Below are 14,709 nucleotides of genomic sequence, written 5' to 3'. Positions count from 1 at the left end.
TTCAAAAAATACTTTAATCTTAGAAAAATCATAATAATTCAACCGGAGCTCCAAAAAATATGAAACTAATTTCATAATTCTTCTAAAATCATGATCTACGCGCTAGAATAGGTTTTGTTGTGAGTTGGATCTCATTTGATCCTGTTTTGTGCATTTATACACTTTGGCCCCTATACTTATATGTAATTACGACTAGGTCCTGACGAGAAGGAGTTGACCGACGTCCCGGACGACCAGAAGATCCCGTAGGACTACCCCGACACCCAGAGGACCCAAAAGGATGTACCGAATGACCAGAAGAAGTCAGAGATCAAGAAAGACCACGAAGACCTATCAGGTTCGCGCCCGTCCGCGATTGAATACCTATTAGGCATTGCTTGCTAGATACGCTACGCTCCCAAATTGAGTGTGATGAGATGAGATTGCATGGCCTTTTATTTACCGTATTCCTTGATTCCCATACTTAGATATGATTTGTTGTATGCTATTGCTACTATGAGTGAGATTTGGGGTATGGGAATATATGATGTGATAGTCCTTGCGTGCTGGAAGTTGCCTCCACATATATGGGAGTTGGTGATTAGGTTACAGCGGGGGCGAGCGGACCCTTTTCTCTGATCCTCGGATCGAGAGCCGGGGATTGTGTGTTGGGCACGATCCTGTGAGCACCTGTGATGGGTTTCGAGCACCTGTGGTGGGTGCCAGACTGTTCCGGTGGAAACTTTAGTAGAGGAGTAGTTGAGGAGGCGATACTTGTGATGGGTATTGATTGCAGACCGTGTTGACAGAATGCTACTTTGGACGAAGATGCTCGCCTCGGTTGGATGAAGGACTTGACTTTGTGGCCCTAGTGATGGAACTATGTTAAGCGTGCACACCACTTATACTTTATGAGGGGAGACCCAGCCCGAGCTAGCTATGCACGGCACCATACCTGTAGGAGGATAGTGTATCAGTGTCAGGGGGAGAGGGCAGGACCCTATCGCCCCCGATCGCAGGATCCATAGAGATTTCATTCTAGATTGCTTCACAGACCCGGGCGACCTTCTGCGGGAGGACGCGCCCCAGACCGGGAGCAGGATGGTGCCATAGTCTTTAGTTTCATTTGACTGGTGCCTCGGAGAAGGTCAGGTCGCTCCTAGCTAGATTCGTGGCGAGTGGGTACAGGTGCACAACCCCTGCAGGGTGAAAACTATATGTATAGCCGCGTACTCGGTCATGTACAACTCTGGATCTAGCACCACAACTATAGTTAGAACCACATATACTTTTCTACCTCCCTCTAGTACTACTTTTCCTGCTCGGATAGCAGCTGAGTTGCGGGGAGAGGGAGTTCCCGTACCGAAACAGGGTTGAGACAGTTGTAGTGGAAGATAGGAGACCGGGAGTCCGGGATGCTGGAGCTGCTCGTGTTGAAAGGTGTTTTGGATGACTTATACATATATTTGCTTGCATAGGAAGACATAGCTTATCCTTGGCATTATTCTTATACCGTTTGCATCCACATAAAGCTTGCATACGGATGGTGACGTGAACATATCCCGTCCTTGGGGATAGCCTGATAGATGCAGGATCCGAGTGAAGGAGTCGACAGGATGACAACGGAAGATGACGTGAGGGATGGCCTGAGCTACTCACCGAGCTACCTGTGGAGAGGATTCGTAAAGATGAAGTTTGCCCAGAAGACTAGATATCGTTTCCGCTGTTTTCTTTTAGCCCAAGGGGCTCGTACTCTGAGATTCGTAATACAATCCTTCGGATTATGTAATAAATAAACTCATGTGATGTTGTAAACGCGAGATATGTCTGTGATATTCGATTGAAATGAGTTATGTAAGTGATATCTACTGATCCAGGGACTATCATGACAATACAGCGAGTCGGGTTCGCCTTTCGGGAACCCAGTCTGTTTCACTCGAGATTGACAAAGTCACCGCTGGCGCCTCGCTGTCAACAGGAATGTCGCCCACCACTGAAAGCACAACGCCGTTAAATCCAAGAATATTCGCTCCCAAGGGGAGTCGAACCCAGGACCTGAGGTGCTATTGAGGCTCTTGTAACCACTAGGCTATAGGCCCTTTCGCAACTTATGATTCTCTCTTGTTTTTAAAATTTTTCAAACAATTACCTAGTTATCAAGAATTTTAGCTGTAAGTATTAATTATTTGCTAAAAGTAATCAAATAAAATATATGTTATATTATGATTGTTGCATTCATACTGGTCGCATCTAGTTTTTTATGAGTATTAAAAGCCCTTAGAATACATATAGACCTTGATTAGAATTTTTAGTAGGATTTCTAGATGTTTCATGGAAAATTTTACACTTTGACCTGCCTAAAATTTATTTATTGGAGGCTTCAAGAAATAGTTTGACTCCAGATATTTTGTTGGGGTTCCTTCTGTCTGCATGTTTTGGAGCTTTGGGATATTTTGAGGTTTAAAAAGATTTTCAAGATTACCTAGGCCTTGTTTAGTTATAAAATTCAAAATTCCAAAACTATCACATCGAATGAGAATTTTACATGCATGAAGTATTAAATTTAGACGAAATAAAAAAAACTATTTGCATAGTTTGCTTGTAAATTACAAGATGAATCTAATGAGCCTAATTAGATCATGATTAGACACTAAATTGCTACAGTAATTGTTATAGTAACTATGTTCTAATGATGGATTAATTAGTCTTAATAAATCCATCATGTAGTTTACAGACGAGTTCTATAATTAATTTTATAATTAGTCTATATTTAATATTTAAATGTGAAAAGATTCTATTTCAAAAAGTTTACAGCTGCAACTAAACAAGGCCCTAGAACTGTTTTGATCTAGGAAAATAATTTCAAGTACCATAATCATTAATTAGAGGATCTGATTTGGTTATAACTGGACCCATTTTGGATCCAAAGTGGGCCAGCTCTTTAACGCTACTCATGGACCCTTCTGTAGCGAAAATGGCCTCTCATGCCATATTTCAATATAATGTTTTGGCGATTGATGACACACACAACACTTGGACTAATATATGTGTTAAGATGATCATTATCAAACTTATAGGTCCAAGGGATGAAAAGATACAAAACCCCGAAGAAATCAAGTCGAAAAGACCAAGGCAGAGACAATTTACTATCACCGGTTGAACCGACGATAGGAAAATTGTACTCACCGGTGCAATAGGCTCAGTGGAGACCAAGTCAGCAGAATGCACCGGTTGAATCGACGACGGGAAAAATAAAGGCGTCGGTGCAATGGACCCAGAAGCTGAGGCTAGGGTTTAGCACCGGTTAAACCGACGATGCTCAAAATTGAGCATAGGTGCAGTTGTCCAGAGACTCCATTTTTCGGGGGTTTCTGAGCTTGCACTCACCGGTTAAACCGACGGTGATTTCAAGAGCGTCGGTCGATTGATCAAGTAGCCGTTGGAAGATTATAACGGCTAGAAGGGAAAGTACACTCACCGGTTGAACCGGTGTTGACAAAACTGGAGCGTAGGTTTAACCGGCGTTAAGGAATTTTGTCAGCCTTTCCCAACGGCTCTTTTGGGGTGTGTGGGCTATATATACCTCCAAGGCCGGGTCATTTGATGTTGCTGGAGTTGCTGAAGCATACTACACTTGAAGAACACCTCCAACCACCATAGAGCTTCATTATACATCATATAGGCTTAAGCACACTTGTGAGAGTGCTTAGTGCTTGTTTAGGCTTAGTTCTTGAGAGAACTAGCTTGAGTGAAAGTCTTGTTGTGACAAGCATCTTGTGTACTCGTCGTGTGACCCTCCGACTTGGTGTGGAGCGGCAACGACACTTTGTGTGGGGAAGGAGACCCCTATTGGTGAGAAGCTCCAATAGTGAAGACGGTGCCGTTGGTGACGCTTCGAGAGAGACGGTGGCGGTGGTCTTGTCTTGGTGACTTGGGGTCACTTAGCCTTTGCTTGCCGGGAGTCTTGGTGGTGAACGCAAGACGGTGATCAAGCGAAGAGACTTGGCATCACACTTGTTCGTGTTGGACAAGTGGTCGTGGACGTAGGGAGGGACTTGGTGTCCTAACCGAACCACGTTAAATCGTGTGTCTTGGTGTCTTCACGGGAGTTTGCATATTCTCTCCCTTACCTCCTTACTTACCGTATTACGTTTCCGCATTTACTCTATCTTGCGTACCTTTACTTTCCTAGTTAGTTTGATTAGGATTGGCTATAGGTTGCAAGTCTTTTAGGGGTAAGTAGAGAGTAGCATAGATAAACCTTAGTCATAACTAGCATGTGTAGGACGTGTTAGGTTTATCTCATGAAAATAGTTTGAGCCCTAGGATAGAAAGCGATTAGCGACCCTATTCACCCCTCCCTCTCTAGGGTCGAACACCCCGGTGATCCTTACACCTTCCAAAGCATGATCACCTCATTCCGACATGAATTGCCTCCCTCCATCCTCAATAGGTTTCGACAATTCAGTTTTACCCGCCAGCTCCATACAAAAGTTGGGGTGGAGCCATACGCTGTCCCGTCATCTTGTCATGCACGGGTTCCCGCACTTTAAAAGAAAATGTGGATTTGGGAGAAAGACTATTTTCTTAAGGGATCCACACTATTAAGGAATAATGTATACAATACCAATACCCAGTTGTAGCTCAATATATTCCTCACTCCCACAAAAAAAACATAACGCTCTTACACTTTTCATGATTACAGAACATAACTTTATCTACTTCTATGAAGGCAACACAAGAAGCACATGTAAAAGGATGTGATTATTCAATGTGAATCTAAGCAACGTCTTCTTCATGCCAACTATTTGCAATTGGCACATCAGGCAAATTTGAAGACGCCCAAATTTGCTACTCAGGTTCGTCGAAAAAATGTTTTTGCTACTCAGATTTCCAAGACGACAATGGAGGAGTCTCAGAATACTTCCAGGTGCTGGCCATTTGAGGATACCGGTCACCCTGGACATCACCAGCAGCAGCGTAGGACTCAAGTTCTGCCATCTCCTCTAGGGTGAGCTTCACGAACAGTGCACCCACATTCTGGTTGAAAATCTCAAATTTTGTTGTGCCGGGTATGGGGCAAACATCACATCCCTGATGGTGAACCCAAGCCAATGCAAGTTGCGACGGTGTACATCCTTTTCTTGTGGCCATTGCATTAACTTTCTCGAATATCTGGGCATTCTTGTCAAGATTCTCTGGCCGAAATCTTGGGAAATTCTATGAAACAATGAAGTTCTCACGAAATAGAGGCAATTGATGAGAATATATATGTACATGTACATGCATGCATGCATGTATGTATGTATAGGGGGCGCTAGCACGCTGGGTGCCTGGATTTGTATCCAGCCCCCCCCCCCCCCCCCCCCTCCAGAGGTAAACAGGCCGAAACCAAATCTTCCCGAAAACAGAAAAAACATGCCACAGGAAGCCAAAACCGGAAAAGGTATCCCTGAAACCAAGAAAAGTATTCTCGAAACCGGAAAATTGCTATTTCAATAGGAAAAAAGTTTCTTAAACCAAAAAATGGTGCTTGTAACCGAAAAATTACTCCCGCGTTGAACCAAACTGAAACAGAAAAACAACAATTCTGAAACCCGAAATGTGTATGAGCTGTGATCGGAAAATCAAAATTTCTAACAAGAAAATTATGAATATATCAAGCACGTTGGACTACATAAAAAATCCCTTTGCCTGGGAAGAGTATCATCCGTGATCGGAAAATCAAAATTTCTAACAAGAAAAATTATGAATATATCTGGATGTGGGGTCACACTGAGGCTAGATAAGTTACTTAAATTGACAACATGGGTAAAAAATGGAGATTTTTTGCAGCAGGAAAACAAAATAAGGTGGAACTAAATGATTATTTGTCAAGAATCCTGTTCATGTCTTCTAATGCCTCCGTTGATTTCTCGAGATCGGCAAAACATCACCAAGTCAACATGCAATTCCCAAAATTTCAATCTCTACTCAGTCACGTTGAATCGATTTCTGATTTGGACCTATTAATTTTCCTGTTAGGACCTTTTACATTTTCAGTTGCCTAAATTTTCTTGTCGCATAGACCGATTTCCGGTTAGGACTTTTTACTTTTGCGGTTGTAGCTAAATTTTCCGGTCACGTAGACTTATTTCCGGTCTAAACCTCTTAATTTTCCGGTTGCGGGATAGATGTTAGATGGGCTTGGGTCTGTGTGTGAATCAACCTTGATGGAGGGAAGGCCCCGGGGTCCCCTAACAAAGCTGATCCCGTCGTTTGCCACGGCCCAGCAATCGGCCCAAGAAGGGCCCCGGGCAGGCCACAACAACACACAGCGCGGCCGCCGCCCGACGGCATTAGGAAAAGGAAGGGACACGTGGCAACCCCCCAATCGAACGCACACGCGGAAGCAATCCGTACCGACCCACCCGGGTCTTGCTCGGCAAGGAGATGACCCGGGGGCTGGGGCATGGCGGCCACGCCTGCCTCCCATGCTGCCGTACGCGCCGCCCACTCCCGCAGAGCGTGTCCGTGCACCCGAACAGGACCCCCTGACGGGGCCACTGTGCAAACTGTGCCACCTACCTGTACCCGCGGCAGAAAACGGGAGAGAGGGCGTCAACTCCTCCGCCCGCACGCAGTCATCATGACCACCCTGACGCCGCACCATCAGCGCCGGGCGACTACGATCGGGCGAAGCCACCTGACAAGCTGAGCCCGTCAGGAAGCATGCCACTCCCCGGTCAGAGCCCACTCAAGGAAGGACGTGTGAAAGACGTACGGACGGACAAACGACAGGACGACCGCTGAGCCCCGACCGAGTGGGGAAACCATCCCGACCGACCGAGGATGGGACGGGAGCGCGAAGACCTGTTGCCCAAGAAAACCAACTAAAGAATTGCGGCAACTCCCGACCGACGAAGCGGGGCCCACCGACTGACAAGGACAAAGAAGTCTCCTCCAACAAACGAGCAGCGCACGCTAGCAGTAGAAACATGTAAATAGGGGGTCCCACCTTGAAGTACGCTAGCAGTAGAAACATGTAAATAGTCGGTCCCACCTTGAAGTATAAAAGGGGGATCCCACACACGTAGGCAAGATATAGAACCATTCCTTCACTACTCGAAGGCTTGTAAGCTCTCCGACAACTTTGAGCACCTGGGCTCGAGCAACAGAGAGAGAGCACCACCCCTCATACTGGACGTAGGGCATTTCCGACCCGAACCAGTCTAAATCCCTCGAGTCATTGTGTGCTAGACCATTCCGATCCAACGCGCGAGACACGAACAATCAAGTAGTTTGGTAGTCGTCCAATTCCGGCTGCGACAAACCTATTGTTGGCTAGTGTGTTAAATAGTTATTCAGCACCCTGCGTGTTAAATAGAGAATATATATATAAGCGGACAAGCATAGTCCACACTCCACACCAAGGATAAGGGCAATATGCAGTGATAAATATTTACGCCATGTTAGGAATGCCGTAGTTTTACAGTGTAATTCCACCAAAATTTTATATGAAATATCTCCAAATAATCCTAGAAGACATTATAACAAATAATAATGATAAAATGCTGTAAAAGTATTGATAGATTAACTTGCTAATATAATAAAAATAAAGTCGTTGCTCCTAAGACCAACACAAGCAAATATGTCTGCGGCAGCACTCATAAGAATTCACCTTTCTTGCGTCCTGCTCTGATAGTGAGTCAATCAGTTTTGCCCCACCAGATAGGAACCCTCTGCCCAGAGGACTGTAAGCCACGATTCCAATTCCAAGTTCTCTGAAATTATCACACCGAAGAGGTAAAATTCAGGCAATAATGCTTCTTACTTTTTACTGGACAACTATAGTGTTCTGTTCATATAATGAACACAAAATACCTGCAGGTAGGGATTATTTCTTCTTCCACATCTCTAGACCATATTGACCACTCCAGCTGAACCGCACTGATAGGATGAACTCCATGAGCTCTTCTGATTGTCGAAGCAGATGCTTCGGATAGTCCGATGTACTTGATCTTTCCTTCCTCGACCAGCTTCTTGAGCTCACCCATCTAGGAGCGCAAAAGTAAAGTCGATCAGTAATCTGAAATAATGATAGAAGAACAATCCACTATGAACAAGAACTAATGTGTCAATGACAGTAACTTGAAATTGGTAACGAATGAAAGTAGGAAACAGAGCAGGGCACATACGCCGAAAGGACGACTCACCGTGACCTCGACGGGCACCCTGGCGTCGATGCGGTGCTGGTAGTAGAGGTCGATGCAGTCGACGCCCAGGCGCCGGAGGCTACCCTCGCACGCCGCCCGCACGTACGCCGGGTCGCCGCGAACCTCCCACTCGGCGCCGGACGCGATGCCGAACTTGGTGGCCAGCTGCACCTTCTCCCTCACCCCTCCCTGCAGCGCCTTACCAAGGAGGACCTTGTTGGTGTGCGGACCGTAGAAATCGGAGGTGTCGAGGAAGGTGACGCCGGCGGCGACGGCGTGGCGGAGGAGCGTGATCATGTCGGGCTCGGGCTTGGGCGAGCTGTAGGCGAAGGACATGCCCATGCAGCCGAGGCCCTGCGCCGAGACCTCCAGCCCCTGCGAGCCCAGCTTCAAGCGGGGGACTACCATGCTCATAGCCGGCCGGGGCAAGGTACGGTGCTGCTCGCTCTCCGATTTTCTTGGGAGTGGCAGCCGTATAGGGGCTGCTGGAGCTTGATCGCCGGAGGCTCGAGACTTGTCTGGCTTGCAGAGATAGGTGCCACACTGCCACGGCTTTTATAGAGCAGAGTGCGAGTGGTAAACTGGAGTCTGTGTTGAGTCCTGTGTGGGCAGTGAAACTGACGTCACTGCATACGTGGTACATTAGAGCTTACGTAGACTGACGATTGATCTGGCCCTGCTTGTTCAATTCACACATGTTCCCAAATTGAGATGATAGGGGTTGTTTTATCATCTTATTAGCATTCGAGCATACGTGTTTAAGTAGATTCGACTAGTTATAGGATCAGAGGAATGCTATTCTTGCAGCTTAGTTTGACCGATCTGACTGCGCGGGTTCAAGTAGATTTGTGGGTTATTTGGAACGGCTTTGTCCTTTGTACCCCTTCCTTCCTGGGAATAGAGAATTATACCGGCTTTTGAAACATTGAGCATAGCCCTGGGCAAAATTAACCGAGAACCGAGAACCGAACCGAAAGAACCGAGAATCGGAACCGAAAGAACCGGAACCGAGAATTTCGGTTCCCTGTTCGGTTCCCATTTCTCAGGTACCGAACTAACTAGGTTCTTTCGGTTCCTGAGCTCGGTTACCCGAAAGAACCGAACCATAGAATAGCAGGCGGCCCAACAAGCAGTGAGAGCCCATCAACCTTCAGCCCGTCAAGCCAACCCTAGTCTCCCACAAGCCTGCCGCCCTTTCCTAGCCAGCCGCCGCTCCCCACCTCCCGTCCTCCCCCACTTCGTTCGCCTCCGCTTGGCGTCCCGCAGAGGCGCAGACCCACCGGCCACCGTACTCCCGCTCCCCCTTCCAAGCTCCGCCGGTCCGCCCTCCGCCCAGGCCGGCAGGCCCTGCGTTGAGCCTCCGCCACCCGCCTCTCCGCCCCATGGCCAGCGCGGTGGCCGGCGCCGTCGACCTGGAGCCGCCTCTGGCCGCCCGCAGCCGGGCCAGAGGCATGCGCCGCCGCTCCCTGACACGGCCAGCCGGGAGCTCGCGGCGGCAGGTCTCGCAGCGGAGGAGGCAGAGGACGACGTCTTGGCCGCTCGCACCTCCTATCCCCAATCCCAGCGGCGCACATCCTCTATCATCCTCTTTTCCCGGAGCGCGCGGATCCAGTGTGTGCGCAGCGGCGGCGGCCATCCCAGGCCCCCAGCAGGCTCGCGGCCAGCGCGTGTGTGGCTCGCCGGCGCCGCGAGCCCGCGGCGGCCCCTCCGCCCGGAATCCATTTTTTCTATGTTGGGAATGCTCGGTTATTTCGGTTAGAACCGGAATGGAACCGAAAGAACCGAAACCGAATTTCCTCGGTTCCTATCTCTGAAAAGAACCGATCAGTTCCTATTTTCTAAGAACCGAATTTCTATTGGAACCGAGGAACCGAACCGATCAGGATCGGTTCCTCCCGAATGCCCAGGCCTAATTGAGCATCCATGAAACTTACTTATAGAGAATAATCCTGCACCTAGAATCTGGAATCTAGGAGGGCTCATGGCGGGGAGGGGGCTGCTAGGGGTGATTAAAGTCTTGTTTGGCCGAGCTCTCAGAGCAGCTTCTACACTAAATCTAGAAGAAGCTCTGCCAAACAATTTTTTTGAGAGAAGTGATTCTATACTGATTCTGTGGAGTGATTTTTTGAAATGAACAAAGAAGTTAGGAGCTGAAAGTAGTTTTTCTTGATTCACTTCTAACGCTGGATCTATTTTACATAAGGAAAAAAGTCCAATTTTCACTCTCGAACTATCGTAAGTCTGATTTTCAACCTTCAATTACGAATTTGGCCATCTAACTGTCAAAACCGGACAAATTTGGCCCTTGGGGTCGTTTTGAAGGTGGTTTTGCATTTTCTAAATGTTGACACCGTTTTTTTTGACACGTGTCAAGTAAGGTGATATTGTAAAAAAAAAGTTGCCGATTTGGAAGAAACCAAAAGATGCACAGGATCAGGGCCGGCTGATAGAGTGTAGCCGATGAGCCAGAAGAATATTCCATAAAGATGCTGATCTGAACGGAATCAGGAAGGGAAAAGGAAATCCGAGTTTTATGAAGATTCTGGTGATTCGGTTGTAATATTTAGTATAGTTTAAATTAGGAAGTCCTTGTCTTTTAGGTCAAGTAATATGTTTGCCGTAATCGGCTAGGACTTATTAGCATAGGCTATATATATCGATTGTACGGGACAGGAAAAATTTGATACACATCCACTACAACAAACCCTTTACAATTTTCTTGCACTTTTCTTTTCCTGTCGGCGACTTCGCTATTTTCTTTTCGGCGGGTTCTTTCCAATTGATCAAGGACGCCTCACATTTAAGCGACTTGATTTGCTGATGAGTTTTTGTTTTACCGAGTATATTTGAGCTTTGGCTACCAGGCGCATCACAGTGGCTTCGTTCAAATCTATTCAAAAGTTATCGAGTTTATCTAGGCTTTGATCTCGGGCGGATCGCTGTTTTCTCGTCTAGATTTATTCACAATTTATCGATATCGGCTAGATTTGTAGGTTTTTCCTATATTTTTTGCCATTACCACATCTATCCGTTCAGAAACATATTAGATCGGCTATTGAATTTGCAGCTGGTTCAGATCTGTTTCAAGCTACATCGTCTGACTTATACATTCGTGACTCAGATCTTGTTATACACGTGCGATCGGCTGTTCTAAACTGGTTTTGTCGTTTTCCGCATCGGCTGAATCTGCCGACGCGCTCATTCATCTCGCGCCTGCATTTAATATTCTTTTGTCGTTTTCACTATCGCAGAGCTTGCTGATACGTTGGTGTGAGAGATATTTGGAATCATTGCCGATACGCTAGCAAATTTAACTTTGTTTTATTCCTTGTCAATTGTAGGTCAAATTGACTGGCACGTTTAGTTGACTTTTCGGAGCTTGGCGAACACTTGCCCTCGGATTCTAGTGTGTTGATTTTTGCGTCAACACTAAAAAAATTAAATAAATCTAATTAAATCTAAAAAATCAAAACTAATTCACTTTAAATCAGAAAAATATGAAAATAGTATCAAAAAAATTCTAAAAATATAACCTATCTATTATTGCTCCATTTGAATTTTAGTTATTAAAAATAATAGGCATAACTTCAAGCAACTAAATATTATGAACATAAAAAAATTAGATCTGAATAGCTCACAAGTCATGTGACAATAGATAGGTTATATTTTTAGAAAACTTTTGATACTCATTTCATAATTTTTTGACTTAAAATGAATTACTAATAAATTTTTTAGTATAAACAAAATGGAAAACCACCTTCAAAACCACCCAGGGCCAAATTTGCCAGGTTTTGATAGTTGGATGGCATATGTTGTCCGATTTCGTAGTTGAAGGTTGAAAATCAGACTTTTACGATAGTTGGAGGGTGTAAACCGGACTTTTCTCTTTTCATAAAAGCTAATCTTAGAGAATCATCGAGAATCACTTCAGCTAGTGATTCATTATTTTTGGAAAATCAGCTCCCATAGAAAATCAGAATCGGTGGAGTTCTACCAAACTGGCTTTGAATGTCACCGAGATTAAAAGGGGGGTTGGGAGGTGGTGGGGAGGGGGTGTCGTGAAACCATATCGGCCTAGTGATTGTGGCGATAGACACGACGGGGTTGAGTCCACAGAGGTGGCACCACTAGCTACGGGTGCTGTTATATGTGGGAAGGAAAAGTGTAGGTGATGATGACCTCTGGATAAATGTGGCAGGAAGAGGCCGCGGGGCTGGAGGAGGTCGGGACAAGGTATTCTGCGAAGAAGAAAAGATAGAAAATAAGTAGTCATCATCTGAAGAAAGAGGTATAGTGGTCTCCCCAAAGTTTAACTATTTACCAAACTAGAAAATGCACGGTGCAAATATTGGTTTTCAATACTCTGAAACCTTTTGTTCTACTTGTACACACAGGTGAAACCTCTTTGGCATTCGAAATTCAAAAGCATCATGTTTGGAAAATTAAACGCGCATCAAACTCACCTGCAACTTGAACTTTTCATTTATGATACTTGGAAAACTTTGTTGGAAAAAAAAACTAAGGGGTGGAAGAACGGCACCACCGGTTTCTATGGTGGGGGGCTGGTGGTGAGCAGTGCCAACAACGAGGGTGTCAAAGAATTAGTAAACGACCTGGCAACATCGGCCACGTGATCAGGCAGGTTCGATCGATGTAGTGGCAGGCAACGTCGTTGCCACCGGAGACAGAGGAGGTGAGTGCACCGTGGGACCTTCGTCCGAGCAACAGCACATACTACTGTTGGACCGTGGTCTGACACAGCCGCTAAGAATTAAAACTAAAGCACGGCATGAGCATACATCAAGATGCTAAGAGACGAAGAGAGAGGGTACAGCCTTGGCGAAAAAAGATCATACAAGTCACTCATCAACAAGTACTGCTATGACCTTTATTAAGAACCCCAAAGCTGTACTCTCTCTCTTCTTCCGTTAGCCTTGACGATCTCCCTCGCTCTCACTCACACAAGTACTGTCCTGGGAGAGAACACTACTAGCTGCTGCTGCTGCTGCTGCTTGTATTGAACTGCTCGGATCCCTCCCCGGCTTTATATAGCAGGCCACGCACATCATCAGCACGACGACGACACGAGATGACATATCGCTGGCTCACATCATGCTCCAGAGATGGAATATTTACAGCACTAGCTTGCAGCAGTGGTAGGATATGGCCATTAGAGCTAGCTACGCTAGACTGTTAACGTAGACCATCCCATCCCGTTTTCGGCAAAGACTCCTCCCCTGCAACCCCAGCCGTCCAAAATGGCCGGCCGGCCGCCCTGCTTTTCTGAACCTGGAATCGCCTGCGCACAGGTGCTGCTGTTGGGGCGCCCACTGCAGCGCCGTAGATTTTTGACCCCGTCTCCGGTAGCTATCTCTCCGATCCTGCACATGCCGGACCTAACCTAGCTAGCATAATAACCTAGCAGGAAACCACCAGGGATTTGCAAGTACATGAACCATAAGGAGTAAGTTCAAGGATCCAGGCATGGGTAGATATATGGCTGCAAATGGGATCCGCCTCACCATGGTTCTCAATCTTGCTCCTGTACATACAGTGGCTACTGTTACTAGTCAACAATTCCCACTCACTTTAGCAAGAGTTTCTCGAATCCTACTCGTACACATTGATCACAACAAGATGAGGGCGATGAACCCTTTGTGTATACGGTCGTAATGAGGCTAAAGTAACGCCTTTGGTTTATGACTAGCGAGAGCATAATGCAACTTTTTTGTGTTCGTGTGTGTTCTTTGTTTAGGAACACTATATGGTTCATTATTCAAGATTAACAGACAAGCTTGGGCTGTGAACAACGCGTTAACAGGACAAGCAACATCCAAATCTTCGATTCAATATCCCTAAGAAAGGTGAATAACATACATGTGAGCTATCATACTTGGGCACTTGGCATAAAATCGTCAGTAAACTCTACATCAGACCTCACAAAACTAGAGACGACGACCTTGGGGTCCTTAGCAGGTAAAAATTGAACAAACAGATCTGGAAACTAAAAGCCCCCTTTACCAAATAAGATTTTCTTATGGTAATTATATAGAGGGGTCGTATATATATTGACAAAAGATGACTAGCCTTCACGGGTTAATTTAAAGGGAAGGCATCCCATTTAAAGTCACGCGTATTGTATAATAAGTGGGGTGGTAAAGAAGTTATGCACAGACAAAAGGTCCTAGGTGGAAGTTTTTTTTTTTTGCATTTTCACGGACCTTTAGTCCTGGGTGTGGAAACCGGGACTAATAGTCTAGATTTTTAGTCCCGGATTCGTAGTCCCGGTTTCATAATTGGGATTAAAAAAGTTAGAAACCGGCACAAATTAACTATTCTGTACTAGTGTGCATGCTTTTGTCACAAGGATGAAATGATGAAAAACACTTTTTTTCATTAAATGCCACTTTGCTCTTGTTGTTTGGTCTATCATACAAGCTGAAAGTAATCGGGTGCTCGTAGCCTAAGAGGGGGAGGAGGTGAATTAGGAAACTTAAAAACTTAACCTAAAGCTCCAACTATTTTGCACATAAAA

General features: G+C 45.8%; 1 protein-coding gene across 3 annotated transcripts; it reads right to left on the bottom strand.

Annotated features, from left to right (window-relative positions):
- Nucleotides 1–4,596: 4,596 nt before the first annotated feature.
- Nucleotides 4,597–9,048, bottom strand: LOC120640557 (probable aldo-keto reductase 2). 3 transcript variants are annotated; one of them, XM_039916428.1, is made up of 4 exons: nt 8,157–8,720; nt 7,843–8,015; nt 7,640–7,742; nt 4,597–5,199 (listed from the first exon to the last, which is right to left on the bottom strand). In XM_039916428.1, the coding sequence occupies exons 1-4, from the start codon at nt 8,586–8,588 to the stop codon at nt 4,861–4,863; spliced, it is 1,047 nt and encodes a 348-aa protein (XP_039772362.1). In that variant the 5' UTR covers nt 8,589–8,720; the 3' UTR covers nt 4,597–4,860. The 3 variants fall into 3 exon arrangements, with proteins under 3 accessions (XP_039772362.1, XP_039772363.1, XP_039772364.1); XM_039916429.1 differs by having other exon boundaries at nt 8,175–8,719; XM_039916430.1 differs by having other exon boundaries at nt 5,050–7,330; nt 8,157–9,048.
- Between the last annotated feature and the right edge of the window lie 5,661 nt (nt 9,049–14,709).

Source organism: Panicum virgatum, chromosome 7K (genome assembly GCF_016808335.1).
Source record: "Panicum virgatum strain AP13 chromosome 7K, P.virgatum_v5, whole genome shotgun sequence".
Classification (NCBI taxonomy): Eukaryota; Viridiplantae; Streptophyta; class Magnoliopsida; order Poales; family Poaceae; genus Panicum; species Panicum virgatum.
This window is presented reverse-complemented; position numbering and strand designations above follow the sequence as displayed.